Genomic DNA, 22,259 nt, shown 5'->3' on the forward strand with positions numbered 1-22,259 from the left:
TGTCAAATAAAACCCCAGCATGCTCAGCTCGTGCACCAATAGCCTTTTAGGTAACAGATGCCCCATAAGATGCCTGCACTCCTGTGCTCTCCAGGTGCAGTAGGTAGTGCTGGGAACTCCTGGTGTGACTGCTGTGTCTGCTGAGCCACCTCTCCTGGAAGCCCTGGTATGTCTTAGCCAGGGTGCCAAGCCTTGAGTCACTGAGTGACCCCAGGGCCTCCACACAGCCTCACTGAAGCCGCTCGTTCCAGGTTGGTTTCCGTCAAAGGCAGTCTGAGGCTTCCATGCGACTTCACGGGCATTGCCCATATTCTGTGGATTTTATAGGAGACAGCTAGTTCAAGACCCCTGGAAGAAAGCAGCTTTGTCCCACGGGCTTTGCACAGGCTCGTATTCATAGCTCATTGTTGTTTGCAGGAGAAGCAGATGCGAACCAGAACAATGGGACCTCGGCTGAGGGTACAGCGGTGACAGACTCCAAGAGCACAGCAGACCCAAAGAAGGCCTGGCAGGATGCCCACCCAGCTGACCCAAGGAGCCGCCCCCACTTGATCCGCCTCTTCTCCCGAGATGCCCCGGGGAGGGAGGACAACACCTTCAAAGACAGGCCCTCTGAGTCCGACGAGCTCCAGACCATCCAAGAAGACACAGCACCAGCTTCCGAGGGCCTGGATGTGATGGCGTCACAGAAGAGACCCTCCCAGAGGCACGGATCCAAGTACCTGGCCACAGCAAGTACCATGGACCATGCCAGGCATGGCTTCCTCCCGAGGCACAGAGACACGGGCATTCTTGACTCCATCGGGCGCTTCTTTGGCAGTGACAGGGCTGCGCCCAAGCGGGGCTCCAGCAAGGTGAGCTCTGTGGAGTAAAGGAGCTGTAGCTTAACTGGAAGGAGGAAAGGTGAGGTCCAGGTGGCTGAGGGCAGTGAGGAGACTCTGATGTGCACCCTGAAGGTCTGAGGTGCTGGGCCTGGCTGGACAGTGTGTGTGGGCCTAAGGAGTGGGCCTTGGTTGCTGCTTGGGCTGTTTTCATCCCGCTCCCCTCTTTTCCTCTCACATGGGACTGTGATCAGGGTGTGGGTCTGAAATGCAAGGACCTCCTGTAGTGGGTCTCAGGGCGCCCTGGCACTGGGCATTGCCAAGAGCACCACACTCTAAGGTCTCTCATGCCCTGTGCTTGGGGCTTTGACTGCTTTTGCCTCTGCGCCATACTTTTGGGTTCAGCGTTGGGTTTTGCTTATTTTTTCCTGGGATCAGTGCTGCTAGCTTCCCGTTGCTGTTCAATGACATGACTGGGGCAGAGGAGGCCTTGTGAACAAACTCCTGAATTAAATTTGCTTTGAGTAAACCTTCTCTTTTGTCTGAGTCCAGTGGAAGGGATGAAGGGACAAATGAATGCCTGTGAATCAAAACCTTATTATCTTGTGATCCCATTAAATTGTATATGGACTCTTAGAAGTTTTATTATTTAAATGCAGATGTTCTAGGGATAGCAGTATATCACAGGGAAAATGCTCTTGGTGATCCATTTTCCAAGAATGGCCTCTAGAGTGAATGGGAGTAGTTAACCATGGCTGCAGTTTGTTAACTAGCTAATCCCAAGTGATGCTCAGATTGCAGATGTATGGAACTTCACAAGAATTTACGGTGTTCGATGGCTGGGTAATTTTGGAAAGAGAGGTGATATTTAAAGGCCCTGATTTAGTAGGTGTTCTCAAAAATCTGTTAAGATTTCTTCTGCTTATGTATTGTACTTACTCTGAAAAGCCTTTCAGAATGTAAGAGGCTTTTGAATAAAGTGAGGAACAGAAGCCGAATGATGAGGATGTACCCTCAAAACAACCCTAGAACAACTTAGAACCACGTGTTTCTAAGGTTTAGTCTACAGCACAGTTCTTAAGGTACTGATGATCATGAATTGTTGAGACAAATGCAGATTTCAGCTTCACTTTCCCTGTGAGCATCAGAGCTCTCAAGTGGCAGTAACTACCACCCCTGTGACCGAAGATTTCAGGTTGTGACGCTTGTCATGACTCATCTGTGAATAACATTTGGCATAGCCTAAGTGCTTATAGAATTCATATTCTGGCCCATTGCTTCAAATCTATATTGTAGACACTTTATTTTACTCTCTAGCAGCCCTTCCTCACCCTGAAATGTCAGTCACCTGACTTAATTTCAATGGGAGTGATTTTGCAAGGAAACCTATCAAGCCACATGGTGTCTCGGTGAGTCCTGGATGCCAAGAGAAGTCTGGCTGTTATGCCAAGCACTGTACTTGCAAGCATCATAGCCAGTTTTGAAAACTTGAGCTATTCTGCTCAATCAAAGGAGCAGGAAAAATGTGTTAAAACTGTGCAAAAAAAATAAAAAGGTTGGGCTGGGGATTTAGCTCAGTGGCACCACGCCTGCCTCGCAAATGCAAGGTCCTGAATTTGATCCCCAGTACCAGAAAGTTAAGTAAATAAGTAAACAGATAGATAGATAGATAGATAGATAGATAGATAGATAGATAGATAAATAGATAAATAGATTAAATGGCTGGCTAGCACAAATTCTGTAACAGGCTTCATTTTAGTGGCAATGGTTTAAATTGAAATAAAATTGTGAAAGGCTTTATATCTAGCATTGTGACTGGCTCAAAGTGTAATTACATACAATTATGACTATGTATGGCATATCAAGATTATAACCATCAGGGCCGGGGATTTAGCTCAGTGGTTCCACCACCTGCCTCGCGAGTGCAAGGTCCCAAGTTGAATCCCTGGTACCAAAAAAAAAAAAAAAACTGGATCAAAGATTATAACCATCATTGTTTTAAATATCTGATGCTCTTCAGTATTTTCAAAGAAAAGATTTTAGTCTCAGACACAGTCAATCTCTTTGCAAATAGTGTGTCTAGGTTATTAAGGATCCTGAAAAAAAAACATTTTCATAGGATTTTTTAAAATAAGAATAATTTTTAAGTAATTGTTTTTAAAATTCTCAGGCATCAATTCTTTCCTCTCCTGAGTATTTTCAATATAAAAGATTTTTAAATGAACAGCTTTGCCCTTGGGTGCCAAAATAGTCCCTTAGCATTTGCATTTCTAATAATAAAGTGACTTGTTCCCAGTGCAGGCCAGCCAGATGTGATTCCTCCCAGGGTCCCTACTGAGGCACCCATTGGGGTGACTGACAATGTATATCCAACTCAACTACCTTATTATGGATAATTTGTTTGTTGTTACACACTGGAGTTCCAAATGTAACTCACTTCACACCCAGCAACAAACCCACAATCTCCATAGAAGTCTGAGGTATTCATTGGTGTAAGTTGTTAAGGAGTAATTTTTAAATGTTTCTGTTCCTAATTTTAGTTTACTCTGTTCAGGAAAGCTCTCATTATAACATGCTAGAAAGGTCCTTTTGATAGACTTAAGAGGTTTGCAAAGACAATCTAAAGACCTGCTTACTGTCATTCATGACGAAAGCTGGTTTCACCATTTCCATTCCTAAAATAGCTGCCTGATGCACATAGGGTGCTGAAGGGGGACCATGTGCCAGTGGCCCCCACACACTTGGGAAAGCAGTGTCTGCCCATCTGTCTAGAATAGTTTTCATGGCAGAATCCAGCAAGACTGAATGGGGCCCCCATCACCCCATAAAGGGGCTGCTTGTCCCTGCCCCACCGCCCTCCCCAGGCACGTGCTGGCCTGTGGTACCACGTGAGGAGCTGCCACCCCCAGTACATGGAATGCACTGACAGCACCAGCCTTTGTGTGGCCGGGGCTGACATTCAAGGAAAGCGCACTGAGAATTCCTTGAGGAGGCATATTCTTCTGAAAGACGAACGTGAAAAGTGCCTTTGCAAAGAGCATTCTCCTTTGTTGTTCAGAAAGAAAGGAGGGCTGTGTTGTGGCCTTTAAGGAACAGGTTTTCCGGTTCCCTGGAATGTGGGGCCTTATGAGGAAGGGGTGGGGGCCTCTATGAGGAGAGGATAGACTTGGGGCAGAGACTAGATGCACTGGCCCAGGCCCCAGACCTCTTACTTGGTCGTGCACACACCAGCTCCCTTCCTGTGTCAGCAGGGGCCCTGAAGCTGCTTGGGCCTAAGAAGCCAACAGCTTGAAATGTGAGCTCTGGGGACTGTCTTTCTTATCTAAGGAAGTGGAGTTTTACAGAAGAGCTAACTGCTCGGGGGTCGTTAGTCCCAGACAGTTCTTACAAAAAGATGCTAGAAAAAAAGAACTAGTCTCCCTCTGTAGCACTGTGCTTTTAAAGGCACCCATAAGACAGCTTTTCCTATTTTCTCTACTTACTTTACATTAAAAACTCTATAGGGCTGGGGATTTAGCTCAGTGGTTGCACCGCCTGCCTCGCAAGTGCAAGGTCCCGAATTCAATCCACGGTACCAAAAAAAAACTATTTATAACCCGCTAGTCTCAGCATGCCCTTAGTCAGCACTCAGAGTACTTACATGTCTCTAGTTGTGACACTGCAGATTAGGAGCAGGTCCGGTCCTTCAGGGCTATGGGTTATGATCAGTCTTATAAATTAACAGTGTTTGTTTCCTGATATTTTTTCATTGCATTTTAATTCCATTAAACATCATTACTTCTAAAGTAACGTCACTCTCCATTGTTAACACGGTATCCTAATTCTGTTGCTGTGTTCTAGAATCCCATGAGAGTGTACCATGTGGAGATGATATGGAGGACGTAGTAGAGGGCATCTGTGTGGCATTTGGTGGGTGCATGTTGGCCCCGCAGTCAGGACTGGAAGGGATGACTTTGCTCGCCAGCATGCAGGAGAGCACGCAGAACCACGTGGCATCTCCTTATGAGGCTGTGGTACCTGACCCAGCCATTTACTGCACCAGTTTGGCAAGAATTGTGGCCAGAGATCCTCTAGAGAAAGTAAAAATATGGCGGGCTGCATTCATTTCTACACCCACACAGACACTTTCTGCGATTTCCTGTAGGAATTCCCTCTGCTGTATCTTTACCCTGATCAGTTATTAATCGTGGGTGTCTCTGGCTCAGGCACCAGCCACCTACTATATATCCTTTTGTTATCTTGGGGGACGTTATTTCTTCCACTGTTACTGAAATCAGAGAGAATTACATTGGGATTTGATGTGCCTGTATTGGGAGTCGTTTTGCTGCACCCTCTGTATAAGTGATACATTTGTAAGTTATATTTGTGTATTTAATGATGATTGCCTCTGGCAGTTGTATGACAATTTGATTTTGTGATGAACTTCCACTTTATGTATATTTCTGCCTTTTTATGACTTATTAAACAGTTTAACAGACAAAGGACGGTGTACTAATTGCATGTGAACTTTTTAATTATCATTTTTGGTGACACTACCTAATCAATTGTACTGTGCATTGGATATCTCCATGGCCTTGTGTCAGGACCAGCAGGTAAGTCTGAGCACCTGCACTCCTTCCACAGCTTCAGATAAAGGTCACAATTTCTTCTTCATCTGCCGTTATCCACGAAGGCACGCTCTCTCCATTGACAGTGTGGTATCCTGGTCTTTCTGTTATTCTTTCTATTTCTATTGTTCTTGTTGTGTTCTTTTTAATGTTTCTCTCAAAGCACCATCCTGTGGATGTCAGGGGAAGTATGGATGCTGTGTAGATGGCCCCAGTACACCCACCCAACAGATACCCCCTGAATGAATTAGCACACCAGTGGCTGCCCCTCCTGTGCTCCGTAGTGGGGATGTGTTCAAAGGGTGACAAAACAAACTCAAGAAACTGGAATGGGAGCTGTGCTTGCTCTTCCTGAGAGTGATACTGTGTAGTGTGTAGGTGGATGGCAGACTTGGGTGGCTGATAAATGAGAAATAAGAATGAAGACATTTACTTAACGCTGGCATAGGTTGCCCTCCTTCTGTGTGTCCTGTCCTGTTGGTAGGTCTTGTCTTAACTCCTTTTTTCAAATTCATCGTCACTTTAAGGCACTGATTTCCCCCATCATTGACTTTGCTTTTGGTAAAAACATTAGCCGTTTGATAAAAGGCAATTCTGACTGGTTGATAGTGAACTTAGCTTAATATCTGAAGAAATGGATAATTACTACGGGAAGACAGATCGTTATCGCCATCTGATCTCACATGGAAATCTCCCATGATACTGATTTAGGATTTAAGAATAATGGAAATCTCTTACAAGCTCTGATTTAACAGGTTAAGAGTTATTTCTATTACATCTGTCACTACCATCTTAAATGTCCTGAAATCATACTACTTCATAAAACAGTAAAAAGAAAAAAAGCTAAAGAGAAATGAAGTTTTCTGGGTATGATGGTAGAGGGACAGAGCTAGGTAAAAATGTCTCACTGTAATCTTCTTCCTGCAGAAGGCATTGTGTCACATAGAAAACCATGAAGAGACAGTTTTCCTCTGCTGTTGATGAGTTCCAAGCATGGCTGTGGCCCATACACCCCCAGTCAAGGACAGCCACATCTTATCAAGACAGAACAACCACAAGCTTGTCCATGGGGACATCCTCTAAGATGTCCAAGTGTCTCTCTCTTGTAGTGCATTCCTCATGAATGAAAGCCACTGGCAATCTTTGCTAGCATAGAAACAGCCCCTCTCATGCAGGGAGGGAGCATCATTTCAGATGCACAGATAAGCACGTGGTCACCACAGATTTGCCTCTGGGAACCCCAGCATGACAACTTTCAGAAATACAGTGACACCTCGGTTCACAAACTCAATTCTTTCCACGATTCTGGTCACAAACCTAGTTGGGGGAGAACCGAATCAAATTCAGTGGTTAGATTCAGTGTTGAGTTTATGGGAAAAGTTTATTCGGTTCGTGAACTGAGTGAGGTACCACTGTACTGAGTATGCTAACATTCTGGGTCATGCTACTTGGTCATCTCCAGGCATACCCACCATTAAAAATAATCCATTTCATCTGTAACCAGTGCAGGAAATCTCTTGAAACCCTTATTACTAATTGTATCTTTTCACCATTGTGAGCCATTCCCGCATACCTTCTCTTTCCTTCTCCTCCTCCACCACGCCCCATCTCTCTCGCCACTGGCAGTGGACAGTCAAAAACTAGGTACTTTCTACAGGTCATTTTCCTTGGTCCTGTAATACTACTCTTCAGTCAAATCACCTGAACTTCGTTGATGTGGCATATACTCTCATAACGTAGAATGAGGAGAGCATACTAAATTAGAGGCAAATACTGTCTTGCAAGATGTATAACAACAGAGCTGAGATCGACATATAACTTATGCCATAGAATATTAAGTTCCTAAGTTCCTAAACTTCAGAATAACAAGGAAGAATGTCAGGAAGAAACTAGCATTCCACGTGACTGCTAGAGTGACTTTGAACACTACAATTTATGAAGATATTCCCTTGTACCCAATAGAAGGTTCAAAAAGGCTATACAGTGACATCCACAGTTAACCCCCACAGAGCACAAGTGAACTGTGCCTATAAATTCAATGCACAGCTAACACACTTGTTCCAAAAGAAAATAAAACTGCAAATAGAATTGAATGTGAATTGTATCCATTTCATCATAGACTTCAAAAGTTCACTCCGTACTCTTCCCAGATCAGGGGATGCTCCCTTTCCTTGCTCTCTTAGAAATCATTTGTATCCAAGCCCTGCTACAATATTAAGAATATGTAGTCACATAATTTGGTACAGAACCCTAAAACAGACTCTCAAAGAAGTCATCTTTTCCCTAATCTTTCCTCTCCTTTCTCTCTGGGTCCTGTCCTTCCTTTCTCCCCTGGTCTCTCCAGGGCCCATCCATCCATCAGCCCTTCACACCTTCCCCTGAGCGCTCTCCCTGCAGCCTCTGTCTCCCACTTGCTCTGCCCTGCCTGGGCCTGGCCTCGCTCATGCTCAAGGAGTGATGCTGGAGGACTGTGGGGTGTGCGGGCAGTGCCCACCCTGGACTCACGCCGCCCACTCTGTGTCCTCGGCAGGTACCCTGGCTAAAGCAGAGCAGGAGCCCTCTGCCCTCTCATGCCCGCAGCCAGCCTGGGCTATGCAACATGTACAAGGTAAGACATGGTCGCCGTCCCCGCTTGCTGAGGGCTGTGCGTGAAATATTCTGTGCACAGGGTCCTTGGAGTTGGTCACATCAGCCAGTGCAGGCAGGGCCTCCAGGGGTGCTGCTCTGTCTCAGGAACACAAGTTTCCAGGGGCATCTGTGAGATGTGGCAAAGCCAGGGAGGTGGGTCCTGAGGGGCCACACCAAGAGGATTACGCAAACAAACCAATCAAAGGAAGACAACCGGAGGGTAGTAGAGGAGCTGCCTTCCTGTGGGAGGCTCTATGGATCAGCCAGGACAGGGCACGCTGTCAGATCAGCATGATGGAAAAGCCCCGCAGTGTCACCATCAGCAATGTCCCATAGTCAAGGGAGCAGTGGGGGGCTCTGGGATAGGAGGGCTGCCCTGGACATGGCTGCTTGCACACCTGTGCTCAGGCTGCTTTGAAAGTCAGATAGACATTTAGCACTCACTACATACCACCTGAATTGGCCTTGGAAAGTGCCATCCCACGGGGCTCCGCCCTGGCAGAGCTCAGACCCTCTCACAGAGGAGGAAGGACATCGCTGGGGCCTAGCCTCACCTGTGGACACTGCTGCCTCTCAGAGCATGGAGATACCAGGCGGTTTTAGGGAAGGCAGGGGGAGTGGCACCCTAGTGCTAGCCCTTGTCCCCATAGTGAGAAGTGACTTACATAGTTCAAGGGGCCACCAAGCAAGCAGGGGCTATAGATTTACCTCTGGGGTAAAAATAGTCACTCTGTATCTTGGTCCCTGGGAAAGTGCACAAGGTTGAAAACATTGCTTGAAGGCTGAACGTGGAGATCATTCTTCCCATGCGTTCCAGTGAGTGCTACACATTCATGCATGCAGGAAGTAGGGTGTCCAAGGAGCTGGTGGCTGGGAAATTTCCTCTGTGGAGGTTAGAGATAGGCGAGAGTGAGCAAGGAGGAGTCCCCACAGCTGACCACTGCAGAGCCCCTGGGACAGAAACCTTTGCTTATGAGCCCGGGCAGGGCCCATGGAGGAGGGTGCTGCTGCCCATACCTGGGTTGGCAGGGTTGAGCATAGAGGGTACTGCGCCCTCCCTTGTGGGGAGAAGTGTGAGGAGTAAGGTGCATGCCCTTGGCCTCCAGACAGCCAGGCCAAGGCTGGGGGCAGCAGAGGACACCCCGGGTCCAAGGCACCAAGGCCTTGGAGGTGCCAGCCCACACCAGCACCAAGGCAGATGGCGGCGTGAAGAGCATGAGCAGTGGTGGGCTGAGGTTCACTAGAAGGGGCCCATTTGGGGACTTGGAAGGGGAGCACCACACAGGGTCTCAGCACCTCACCTGAGTCTGCAGCACCTTGACTCAGGCACAGCTGTGTGGCTGTGCTCGATGTACAAGAGCTGGCTCAGTGACTTCTTCCTGAAAACTCCGCTTCCCTCAGGTGGTTCCTGAGAGTACCCTGTCCCTCCAGAGCCAGGCTTTCCTGGCACCCACCTGGGTCTGAGGCTGCCTGAGATTCCCCAGACTGGGCCAAGGCTGGGCCAGCAACCCCTGCCTGGCAGGCACCAGACCCTAGGTTCAGGCCAGAGAGTGCAGGGCTTTCGAGAAGGGCATTTTCAGTTCTGCAACACAAGTGTGTGGCCTGACTGAGGGGAGCAAGGAAGCACCAGCACCGGGAGCGCACCCTAAATGCCTCTGATGCCTCCCTGCTCCCTTCTTCCCTCTGCTTGTGACAGACCCTGCAGAGAGATGGAGATTGTGCCAGGAATGCCATGATGTTGCAGAGTGGATCACAGTAAAAGACTTTCAACAGAATGTTGGATTTTCCCCTCTAAAATGTTACGTACAGGCCTATAATCCCAGCTACTCCAGAGACTGAGAGACAGGAGGATCAACATTTCAAAACTCTTTCAAAAGAAAAAAATATAAAAGGGGCTGGAGATATAGCTCAGAAGTAGAGCCTCCCTGGGTTCAATCCCCAGTACCCCCCCAAAACTATTTAGCAAAGAAGGAAACCAGCCATCCTGTTTTCTAAGTCCATCCCAGACAGATTTGTGTGTAAGCATTTAAAAATCTGGTCTAAACTTCATCCCTGCAAGGTTCTGGTCTCCCGAGGATATGTTATCAGGTGGTTAAAACAGCAGGTCTCCAGCACTGGGCTGTTTGTGTTCATTTTTCCTTTGTGGGTGCCCCATTCTGGTCCATATAGCGTTTGCATTGTCTTGCCTGACAACACACTTGAGTTTTACTAAAACATATAAGAAAGAGTAGGTGGCTGGGTGTGTGGTATTTATATGTCTACCAAACACAGGAAAAACAACAGCATAACCTAAAGTGTCTATAAAAGATGCGTCCAATAGGATCATTCCTAAAGGGCAGAGAACTTCTTCCATGGCCTTTCGCTAAGGCACCCACGCCTGTCTGGTCCACGGAGGAAGGGACCAGTGGTGCCTGGTGAAGGTGGCTGCTCTGAGAAGCTGGGGTGTTGGTGTCGCCTTCCTGCTGTCACAATTCCATGCTGCTTTCAGGCTGTGAAGAACAGGCCTGGGATCTCCCCTCTGCTCTTTGACGAAGAGATTTGATGATGTTGAATGTCCTTCCACAGCATAGGTTATTCTTTATTATTTCAAGAAAATGACTAAGATTCCAAGAGAGTGAATTCAACAGCATCAGCCACAGGGAAAGCATTTCAGGGGCAGAAGTATATGTCAAAAGTAAAAAGAAGTATATATCAAAATACTCTTGTCATCCCAGGATTCTATGACAAATGCCTGCAAGGAGTCAGAGTCACTGGGTGACGGCCACAAACTGGTCGGCAACTTATAGTAGGAGGAACCAAAACATCCTCCCCTCAGGTCAGACATTCGGCCATGATGAGCTCTGCTGAGCCCTGGTCCCCACTCTGGTGGCCCCAAGCCACTGCCTTCTCTCTCTCTCTCTCTCTCCGCAAAAACACCAGCAGAGAGGAAAGACCCACCTTCCACAAAGTTGGAGGTCACACAACAAGCAAAAGGTTGGTCCAGTGCTGCTGACTGCTTCATCAGGCCCAGGCCTCTGGGCCAGAAGTTCTTCCATTCCAGAGACTCCGCATTTTCCTTGGGACCAGCACTGCCCATTTTTCTGGGGCCAGGAGGGAGATGGAGGGAAGCACACACGGTCAAATGGAATAGCATTTAAGAACCCAAAAGTAAGTTGGAAAATAAAAGCTCTGGGGAGAAAGAATGTGGGAAGCACAGGATGGGAAAGCAGCAATGGGAGATGGATGGATGCATCTCAGGTGCCCATCCGGGCAGCCCTACCACTCCCTCCTGCCTTCTGGATCTCAGGGGCTCGGGCCCAGGCAGGGGCTGGCACCAGGCAACACTGAGTACCACTAGAGGGCGATCACTGCCGAGAAAGTCTGAAAGGAGCCCAGGGAGGGGGCTCTGCCTCCAAGGATGCCTGCTTATGTGAACTTGGCTGGAAGCCTAGAGACAAAAAGGTAGACAGGAAAGGCCACCTCTGCTGTCCACACCCCTCAATCACTCGTCTCTGCTTCCCCTGGAAGAAAATCTGCCCTGCCTGTAGATGCTCGCCCGTCTCAGGGGACTCGAGATGTTTGCTGAAATGCTCAGGCTGAATCTGAAACTGCCAGCTGTGCCCACAGCACACTGTGGCTTGAGAGGCGTCTTTGTCTTGGGAGAGGGTGGGAGTACGAGTCACAGGCACCTGGTCAACAGTAGCATAACGTTGGGCCTGCTGTTCATCTCTGAGCTGCAGTTCCTCACTCCTAAAACCGCAGTGAACCCAAGATGGTCGTCTGCCCTGCCAGCACTGGTGAGAAAAGAAACAGGAAGGCTCAGGATGGGCCCACCCTGAGCATGCACGAGTATGGTGAGTCCTGCCTTTGTGCTGCTGGGAACTCAAAGCCTTCTGGAGAGATATGCCACCACTTCATGGAGCCTTGGACGGGGCAGAGTCTGCCCTTGAGGGTCTGGGCGGCTCCAGCCCTCTGCCTGTGGCAGCTGTGGCCTCGGGGCAGTTGCATGTCTGCTGCCAGGTCTCTTTCCTCCACTGTAAGATGAAAGCGTCACATCAATGACAAATACTCCAAATATGTCCTTGGAGACCCTGGTCCCACAAGTCTCTTTCCCTGCACCTGCTCTGGGTCCAAGCCTTGTTGCTTCACTTTCCCTTCCAAAAGAAAATCCCCCAGACCCTCAGCTTACCTGCATGCCCACACTCTGCCAGGTGGGCACTGAGTTCTTAAGCCATGGGAAAGGCACCCTGGGCCACTGCTGTTTGTTTGATGCCCCGATTGTGACACCAAATCTGTTTTTGTGCTGAAAAGGATTTTCTTTGAAATTAAAAAAAAAATGAGTGCTTGGAAGCAAAGGGAAAAAATATCTGAGTGATCAAGACCAACACCAGGACCTACTTCTGCCATCCTTAGAAGGTGACAGACAAAGCCAGCAGGTGAGAAGCACCCAAGCTCCTTTGGTCAGGCGTGCTCTGTGCGTGTCCTGAACAGGAGCAGAGACATTGCCCATCCCACAAGTCAGCACTCAGTGGTAGTCAAAGGTGCACGAGAGACGCCTCAGCAAAGTGATCCTCAGAGCAAGCTGCCACCAAGCTGCTTACCTAAGTCAGAGCTGCCAGTGGAAAGCACACCACGCTGCCATGACTTCCACATCAATCTGACAACTGCTTCCAGTTCCAATGGAGTCATTTGTCCACCTCCGCCGCCCCTCTGCTGCAGGAGCCGCTGGCCAGGACAAGAGAGCTGGGCACAGGCATCACAATTGTCCCCAAAGGGCTGGGAGCTGCAGACTTGAAGAGTGCTTGCTCCCTTGGCAGAGCACGGGCTGCTGCCACGCACTTGCCCTGGCTTTCTGTGCCTGGGACGGAGCCTCAGATGTTTCATCCAAGGAGGGCTCTGATGCCAACCCCTACATCACCAGAGAAGGGGTTAAAGTCCCCGAAGGAGGCCAGTGGAGCTTTGTCCCCCTACTCCTGGGTGAAACATCAGAAAGGAAAGGAACCAGATGTGCCAACAACCACATTTCAGTAGCATCTCAACTGCTTCCTGCTCCCAATTTGTTAAAAGTAGAAATTCTCATACTTGAAAGCTGATCCCTCTGGTCGTGCAGCAAAGCATCAACCCCCCCAAGCAGAACAGCAGGAAGGACCAGACAGTTGTCAACTTTCTCCACACCCTCCGGATGCCCTCTTCTTCCAGCATCTGAAAAAGAATGCATGGTAGAACGGTTACCAGGTAACCCAAAATCTCCACCTAAATAAAAGGCTTGTCTGATTTTCTCCAGTACCAGAGAAAGCTCTGTTGTTGATACTGCATGGCTTTCTATAAAGAAAGAAAAGCCCACCGCTTTTAATTAAATTCGTCTCAGTGATTCAGAAACAAACATATTCTTAAACCCTGCAAAGGGGAAAATCTATATGTATCCCTCAGACAGGAATAGATTCTCTCTAGATTGCAGGATTTAATGCACTACTTTTGCCAGGAAAAAAGCTAATACTCTCTCCTGAGACATATTAGAAGCTGTTCAATCAGAAATGCCATAATAGTTTCCCCTGAAAAATGGGTATAAACAAAGCTAGAATTACAACGAATAGGCAGTGAGAGGGGACTGCTGTGGCTTGTGGGGACTTCTTGGAATGGTCAGAGTGTCCTGATAGTTGGGGACACGGGGAAAAAAGGAAAGGGAGAAAGATCCTCTTACATAACCGCCAGTCACATGTGTGATTTCGTCACCAATCCAGAACCCTTGATGCCGCTGTCTACTCCATCTTCATTTTATCGGCACCTGTTGCAGCTTTGGACTATTGGCATCGGGGGGAAGTAGAAACGCCAGGACTCTGCCGTGTAAGTGACTCGCTCACTGGCTGCTGCCCTGTCCAGCAGTTCCCAAGTGGAAAATGATTGTGGCAATCAAAACACCTCCCTCTGTGGGAAGGAGGAAGCCACCCCTGCACTTCCTCTTTCTAGACGGCTTTAAGGAAGAGAAATCATTTAAAAAGATTTCTAAGGGATGTGAAAGATTTTTATGAGCCCAAAACTAAGTTTAAAGCAAGGGAAAAGGGCAGAAAAGATCTATCCACTTTAAAGTGAACAGTTTTATGGATCTCAAATATGAAGAGTACAGTAGGAGAGAAGCTTGCTTGGTTTTATTTCTATCTTACAAGAAAAAATAATTTTATTGATCCAAATCTCCCCTGTTGTTTTTTTTAAATTGGGACAAATCAAGCAATGATACCATTATTTCTCATAGTTCTGAAAAGGGCAGCACAGATTAGCTGCCCATCCCCTGGCTGCTGAGTTTTTTGAGAATGTCCTAAAAATCAAAGATTTGAGGGGTGTGTAAGTTCGCTTATTACTGCACCCCCAGGACCACTAGCCAGAACACCTATGTGGATGGCCGGTCTCCAGCTACACTTTCAACTTCAAATTGAGGGAAGAGGTATCAGAAGATATGCTGTGGTTCTGGACACATGGACAAAGTAGAGTGGTCCAGACAATACAATCCGTTAGTGTTAAGGTGTGATTTTTCTTTTGGAAGAACTGTGTCCCTATATAGAAATGTATCCTTTAAAATGACAATGAAATTGAAAAGTCTCATCTCATTAACCAGACTTGCATTTGTTGATCTAAATATAGGTGTTTACCAAATTAATTAAGAACTTGTTTTCTAGAGAAACAAATGAAACTTCTCAAGTTACCCAAATGTTAAATGACATGACTAACAGACTCCAACAGATATTAATTGCTTTTTCTCATACATAAGCACATTTTTATTTCTAGCTTCTGGCATCATAGAATAAGGTAAGTCTATTACTTTTGAAATAATAACACAAGCACACAATTTTTTAAATTCCATTTCTCTCCCATATCACTTCCTTGTATCATATGAAAAAGCCAATGAATTTCCTAATCAGCTGCTGAGTTTTTGTTTCTAACATGAGCTTCTCATCCTGTCCATGCATTGTCTACAAGAACACTTGCTATAGCTGTCTAAAGGACTGGACTGAAAAATGAGGGTTGGTAAGAGATCCATGGACCTTTTTTGTCCCAGTCTCCATATCTGTAGAACAAGGCGGTGCCGAAAGCAGTGCAATCCTGGTATACCCACAGTGAGGGTGGAGGACGATGTGTACATCCTTGGTTTTAAACTCCAGCACAATCACTTTCTTTACTCCCTTCCTACAATGAATCTTCTTGGAGACACAGAGAGGAATGTGCATACTGAGAACTTGGCTTTCTTACTTGACTAAAAAAAAAAATGTCAGTAAGACAACAAAGCTCTGTTAAGTCACTGGACTCAGATGTGACTGACAGGGTCTATTTAGGACACTTTTCTGGAATGTGGCCCTTCTGAAAGGGCAGCAGGGATTGGTCACATGTGGAGGTTTAGGTGTTTACTTAAGTCCTATGCCCAAGTGCTAGAGGGCCACCCTGAGCCCCTCAGCAGGAAAAGACAGTGAGGTCAGGGTCGAGAAAGGCTGGGGTGAGGGAGCCTGGCATCAGTGTCCACCAGCATACCCACCTTCAGGTCCACAGAGGGGCACAGGGCTCCAGATACACTTCCACGTACAGGCAACTTCTTGTTCACAGGTAGGGAAGATGAGGCACACATCATTGCCATTCAATCACAGGAAAGACCAGTTTCCCAGCAACTTGAACACAATAAAATATATTAAAGGTGGAAAAGCAAAATATCCTTTCGGATTGGAATGGTGGCCAGGGCATCTGCAATGATACATGAAAGATGGGTCCATGTCTGGCCTGAGGGACAGAGGTGGAGAGGAGTGACCTACTGCCATCAGCGCTGACGTACGCTGAGTCCCGTGCCAGGCTGGCTAGGACTGGCTGTGTTGTCTGTGCTTGTGTGGCCATGATTTGCGTTCCTCCAGACACCAAGACCAAGTGGACAGAGGCTGAGCGCAAGGAGGAAGAGTGAGGGGTCTGTCTGGCTTGCACAGTGGTCCCCAGGGGCTCAGATGCATTGCAGATCCTGACCAGCAAGCAGGGAGCGTGTCGCACACGGGGCAGGTGGTGGGTGCGTGCACGCGCTGCGAGTCCAGGACGGAGACCGCAAGGGTGGGTTCTGGAGAATTTCAGCTCCTCTCTCAGGCAGGAAATAAACTAAGAGGTAGAACCTTTTTTCTTCCCCAGTCACAACATCTCAGGCACCAGTAGGTTAATTTTCTCATGAGCTGGTATTTTCTTTTGAGAGGAGATGACTTCACCGATCTGTCTCCTTTCATGAACCCAGAGTTCCTCCCTGAGTTCACGAAACAGCTTCTATTTGCAAGGGAACCCGTTGCTATTCAATCTGAGGACCACTGACTTGATAGGCGATGGTCAGAAGCTACTCTCGGGGTATGACTCCCAAGTTGAAGACCTCTGGCTGTCCCGGACTGTAAAAACAACTGGAAAACGTTCGCCAATCCCTTCCTAAAACTTGGATATATCCTGTGCACAGCCAGGAGCCGTGTGCATGAGCGCACCCTGCTGGTCACAGGTATTGTTGCAAGTTGAAGGAAATCAGACTAATTTTTCAAAAACTGCAAATAAACAAGCCAAAAGAGAAAGTTATTTATTTAAAGATAAATGAAATGGTTGACCATGGACCTCTAGCACAGTTTCTAACACAGTTCAGTATAATGTTACTTTATTTGCCATCAAAAAGTTTGTTTTTGTTGTTTAATCAAGATGTAAGTGTATATTGATATGAAAAAAGATGCATGACGTACTTCATAGTAAAGAAGAAAACCTAGGCTAACAAAAGAGTGTGCACGCACAGTAGGATCACTTTTAAAGCCATTAGCAAATTTACCCGTATTTAGGCATAAAGCCAGGTCAAGAAATGTCATCAAAATGTAAACAAGGGTTATCTTGGATGCTAAAATTTCCCCAAACCTTTATTATTGACATATGCATGAGTACATATTGTTTTTCTAAGCAATAGAAAAAATTTCAATTAGGGTACTTTTCTAACCAACATTTGTCCCAAATATTCAGCTCCATGCAGAAATGTCGTAGCCATGGTCTCTGGAGGAGGGAGGGCAGGGTTCAAGAGCTCCAGCCATCCTCCTGTTCCCGTCCGCATTGGTGGCCCTTCTTGTTCACATTGAACTCACCTTCACCATTTGTCCTGTACCTCTTTTGGTCACCACCTCACCCCTGTACTGGCGATTGGACCCAGTAAGCTAAGTAGCCCAGTAGTAAGCTACCTCACCATTATTATTTTTTATCTTGAGGTAAGGTTCTTGCTTAGTTGCCCAGACTGGACTCAAACTTTCCATGCTTCTGCCTCAGCCTCCTGAGTAGCCGGGACTACAGGTGTATGCCACTGCACCAGGCTTTCCTGTGCTCCTAAATCACTTGCAAAGAAGACAAATGACTTGAAACAAGCTAGGCATAGGCAGGGAGACTCAAATCTCAGTGAATGACCTACTACATTGGTGGAGAACAAGGTGATTTGGTCAGCAAAGAGAGCAGCAGAGGGCCCGACATGTGGACACCAACAGTCCAGATGGAGGATCCAGAAGCACCCAGGCTCCTCCTGTCTTCTCACCTACCAGAAACTCTGTTGCTGCCCCACTTAACCCCAAAAGCACACACCTGATCAGGCCACTGACGGAGGTGGAGGATCTGCTTCTCAACCCAGAGATCCCTAAGCTGTCAGTTAACTTCACACTTGAATGCTCTTTGGCCTTCAGAATAGCAGCACCATTGTGCTGCTGCATGGTGGAATTCATTCAGAGAACGCAGAGGTTCTATTCAGGCAAGTGACGGAAGGAGAGGGGGAGTTTGGGCAGGGTTATCTGAGGGCACCCAAATGTCACTGCCAGATCAGATCAGCTAGAAGGCATCTGGGCCCCTTAAATGGTGGAAACAGCCAATCAGTGGAAACTACCCAAATGTCCACTTGGTGGATGAATGGATAAACACAGCGTGATGATTGTATATAGTGGAATGTTGCTCATCCTTACAAAGGATGGAAGTGCTCACACATGCTGTGACATAATGGGCCTTGAGGTGCTCGCTTCGGCAGCACATATAATAATGGGCCTTGAGGACACAGCTAACTAAACCAGGTATGAAACAGCCACTATTGTATGACTCATCCATATGACGGACCTGGAGTATTCAAATCTACAGAGTCAGAAACCCGAGTGGTGGTTGCAGGGGGTAGAAGTGTTCAGTGCGAAAGAGTTTCAGGTTGGGAAAATGCAGATTCTGGAGATGGATGATGTGGTGGCTGCACAATAATGTGAATGTGCTTAATGCCACTGAATTGTGCTTAAAGATAGTTAAAGGGATAAAATTTGTGTTGTGTATATTTTACTGTAATTTTTTAAATGGCTTCTTGCACTCAGCACACTTGGAAATGCCTTTGAATTTATTGCATGTACTGAAAGTTTGTTTCATTCCACTCCTGAGTAGTATTCCATTGTATGGACATACCACAGTGATTTTATCCTTTCACCCACTAAAGAACATTTAGGTTGCTTGTAGTTCTTAGTGACTATGAATTGAACTGCTATAAACATTCATGCAGAGGGTTTTATGTGAATATAAGTATTTAAGGTTTAAACTATTTTCTCTTCAAAAGTTTATGATCACTGTATTTATTATAAAAATCTTTTCCAAAAATATATATTTTCTTTTTTGTCATTCAAAGAAGGAAATGAGATTGAAGGATCAAGTGGTAAGCACATGATTAACTTCATAAGAAAATACTTTCTTCATAAGAAAAATACTACTTCATAAGAAATTACTTTTAGGGTGGTTGTGCCGTTTGGCCCTCTCACAGCCCTGCATAAGGGTTCCATTTGCTCCACGTACTCCACAACACGGAGCCTGGCCAGCATCTTACATTAGTCATTCTAGCAGGAGTGTAGTAAAATTATCTCCTGGGTTTGAAGTGTATTTTCCAGATGGTTAATAGTGTTGAACTGTGCTGATTTGTCTTCAACACATCATCTTGGTGTTTATTCAAGTATTTTTCTCATCTTTAACAGGTTATTTGTTTTCTTTTTGTTGCGTTTTGAGAATACTTATAGACATTTAGTTGCAAGTCTTTGTCTTATGTGCAATTTACAAATATTTTCTCCCAGTCTTTAGCTTGTCTTTTCATTTTCTTACCTGTATTACTTATGAAACAAAAGTTTTAACCTTTGAAGAGGTCGTTTTATCCATTTTATTCTTTTAAAGATCAGATGTTTTGGTGCCAGGTCTATGAATTTCTTGCCCCTTGCCCCCAGTTCATGAGGAGTCCTTGCTTTCTTTTAAAACTTTAGAGTTTTACCTTGTAAGTAGAAATAGTAGAAATTTATGAAGCATTTTAAGTTTTATATAAGATATAAATTTGTGTTGAGGTTCTTTTTCTTCTCTTTTCTTTTTGAGCACATGGATGTCCAGTACTTCTAATATCATTTGTTGAAAGGACTGTCCTTTCTTCATTGTTTGTCTTTGCACCTTGGTCAAAATCAACTGATCATGTATGTGAGGCTATCCACCTCTAGACTGCGTTCTGTTCTGTTGATCTATGTGTTTATCCCTTCTCCGATGCCACATCCCATAGATTACCATAGCTGTATAGTAACTCTTAAAGTAATGTGATTCTTCTTTTTCTTCTTTTATTTTACAGTTGCTTGGCTCTTTTGATTCCTTTGCATTTCTGTATAGTTTTAGAATCAGCTTGTATATTTCTAATCAAAATACTCCTGGCAATTGCACTAAATCCATAGACCAGTTTAGAGAGAATTAACGTTTTTACTCTACTGAGTTTCCTAATCCATGAATATAGTACATTGCTCCAATTAAGCCTTCTCTGATGTCCTTATAAAGATCTATACATGTTTTGTTAGAGTCAGGTCTAGCATGTTGTTTCTTGTGTGCTATTGTGTATGGTAACATTTTTAAATTTTTGTGTTGTGTTTAACTGCTCATTGCTAGTATGTAGAAATATGATTGACTAAATGTTCTTTTAGTAAAAGGCAACTAACTATAACAAAAAGTTATAACTACATAACTACCTCAAATGATCTGTGTAACTGACAACTTATAGCAAAAAAAAGCACAAATCAAAGTCCTTGTGCAGTCACTTTTGAATGTATATATAACCAAATTTGTATGATTTTTACCACCCAGACTTACGCCCTATATTAGGCTCTGTACTAAAAGTGATCTAAATGTAGTTCAGCAAACTACATTGTCAAAATCAAACAGTTGATGCTTATTGTATACTTAGCTCTGTGCTCAGTTCTATAGATAACCAATTTCCCTTTTTTGTGAACAGTACTGTCGTTAGATTTTGTAGTTCTGAGAGCTAAGATGCAATCTACCAGCTTTGTAAACTGCTCAAGAAATTTAAATTATTCTCCTCTCAAAAATTTTGTGACCTATATATTCATTATAAAAGTAACTGACAAAAAAATATATAATTCCAGCTACTAAAGAGGCTGAATCAAAGAAGATCACTAGTTCAAGGACAGCCTGGGCAATTTAGCAAGACCCTGTCTCAAAAGTTAAAATGTTTAAAAAGAGCTAAAATGTGGCTCGTTAGTAGAGCACCTCTGAATTTGATCCCTAGTACCACAAAACAAATCACACACACACACGCATACACACACACACACCAAAAAATTTAACTTTTCTTTTGTCACTCATAACAAGGATGTACACATGAAACGTTGTCTGCATGATACTTTTTAATTCCTCACAACACAAACAATATTAACAGTGTGAGATCAGTGGCGTATGCAGTACCTAGAATCTTCTATGTAGACCTAAGGAGTTTTTTCTAGTGCCACATATGCTATATTGGTATGAGGATGACAGAAGAAGGATTTAAATGCAGACAGTGTTTCTGTGATTCAAAATCAAACACGCAGCAAAATTCAGAATCCAAGATCAAACACACAGCAGGTAGAAAATGGTATATGGACACCAGGAGAAGAACAAACTGCACTGAACTTTGGTCTATTTTAATTATTTTCAGCCCATTGGGATGTAGTCTGTAGATATAATAGACACTTAAAGTTATTTGTCCACAAGTAATTGAAACAGTGTCTGGGCTCAGCTGCTTTGGTTTCTAATTCCTCATTTTATGCCTGACTTCCTGGAGAAGGTTGTGTATGGCTAATCAGTGGTGAGTGGACACAGGTGGCCGGCACCCCCAGCGCGGCCAGGCCAAGAGGAGGACCAGACAGTGATCCAGGTGCTCACAGCAATGGGAGAGAGTAAGTTGGAATAGCAAGAATTGGAGTGGCAACATCCCCTTCCCTGCTGCTGTGACACCTCGAGTTCCAGCGCCTATGGTGTCTGCCTGTGAGGGAACCAAGCAAGCCATCACAATCCTTTGGTTGCTGAATAAGGGGGAGTTAATGTCACAGTAAGGAAACAAGGACAGATGCGCAGAGGATCAGGCCCGAGAGGAGAGCAAGCTGCATCTTACAAATCATACATTCCTGCCCCAGAAAGGCTTACAGTCTAATAGGTGCACAGATAGTTAACAAACAAGGTGCACAAAAGAGGAAAAACACAACTAAGCAGTAAAATACGAGGTTACCATTATTCAGAGATCCAGGAATAAAACTGGAATGTTTTTTCATCTACTAATTTATTCCCAAACTCTGGGCAGGATTTTTGTCTGTTTTGCATCTGTCATATGTGTACAGTGCAGACCACACCTGACCCTCGCCAAGGCCATTTCGAGGCATCACAGATGACAATCGGCGTCCTCTGTTCCTGAGTGCTCACAGCCTAGTTGAGAGGGACAAATGTCACACATGGCGATGCCCCACAGCTAGCTGGAACTGGGAACAAGTGGTCTCTAGGCCGAGTCTGCCCAGGCACTAGAACAAGCCTGCATAGCGCATGTGGGCTCTGGGCTTGGGGAGGGAGGAGATGGAGGGTCCCTCTGGCAAGAGCATGTGTGGCCATCTACGCAGAAGGCGGGCATGGCCACAGCACGGGGCAGGTGCTGGGAATGGTCCAGGGAAGAGAGCAGCTCTTGGCAAAAGAGGGCAGGGGTCAGGCCCCTCAGCTTTAGGAAACCCTTGAGGATGGATCTCTTTCTGTGGGCACAGTGGGCCACTGGACATATGTGAAGGGGAGGCCAGGGGCTCTTACATGGGTTTCAGAAAACTGACTGTACACAGTGTGCAATGGCCAGGAGGGGAGAGAGTAAGGAAGAGGAAGCAGCTAGGAGGCCATGGCCAGAGGGAGCGTCAGG

At 45.8% G+C, this 22,259-nt stretch overlaps 1 protein-coding gene across 6 annotated transcripts in view; it reads left to right on the forward strand.

The window, feature by feature from the left end:
* The window catches only part of Mbp (myelin basic protein), a 121,706-nt gene that overhangs the window by 85,607 nt on the left and 13,840 nt on the right, over window positions 1–22,259 (forward strand). For 3 of the 6 annotated variants that reach the window (XM_013078552.3, XM_087191013.1, XM_004861931.4), the window contains exons 4-5: window positions 418–854; window positions 7,959–8,036. In XM_013078552.3, the coding sequence (XP_012934006.1) occupies window positions 418–854; window positions 7,959–8,036 (515 nt within the window). The remainder of the gene's footprint in view (window positions 1–417; window positions 855–7,958; window positions 8,037–22,259) is intronic. The other 3 variants (XM_004861930.4, XM_087191015.1, XM_013078553.3) reach the window with 1 other exon arrangement.

The sequence above is a fragment of the Heterocephalus glaber genome, unplaced genomic scaffold (genome assembly GCF_053883595.1).
Source record: "Heterocephalus glaber isolate CG9 unplaced genomic scaffold, H.glaber_assembly_v1.0 deba00000331, whole genome shotgun sequence".
Lineage (NCBI taxonomy): Eukaryota > Metazoa > Chordata > Mammalia > Rodentia > Bathyergidae > Heterocephalus > Heterocephalus glaber.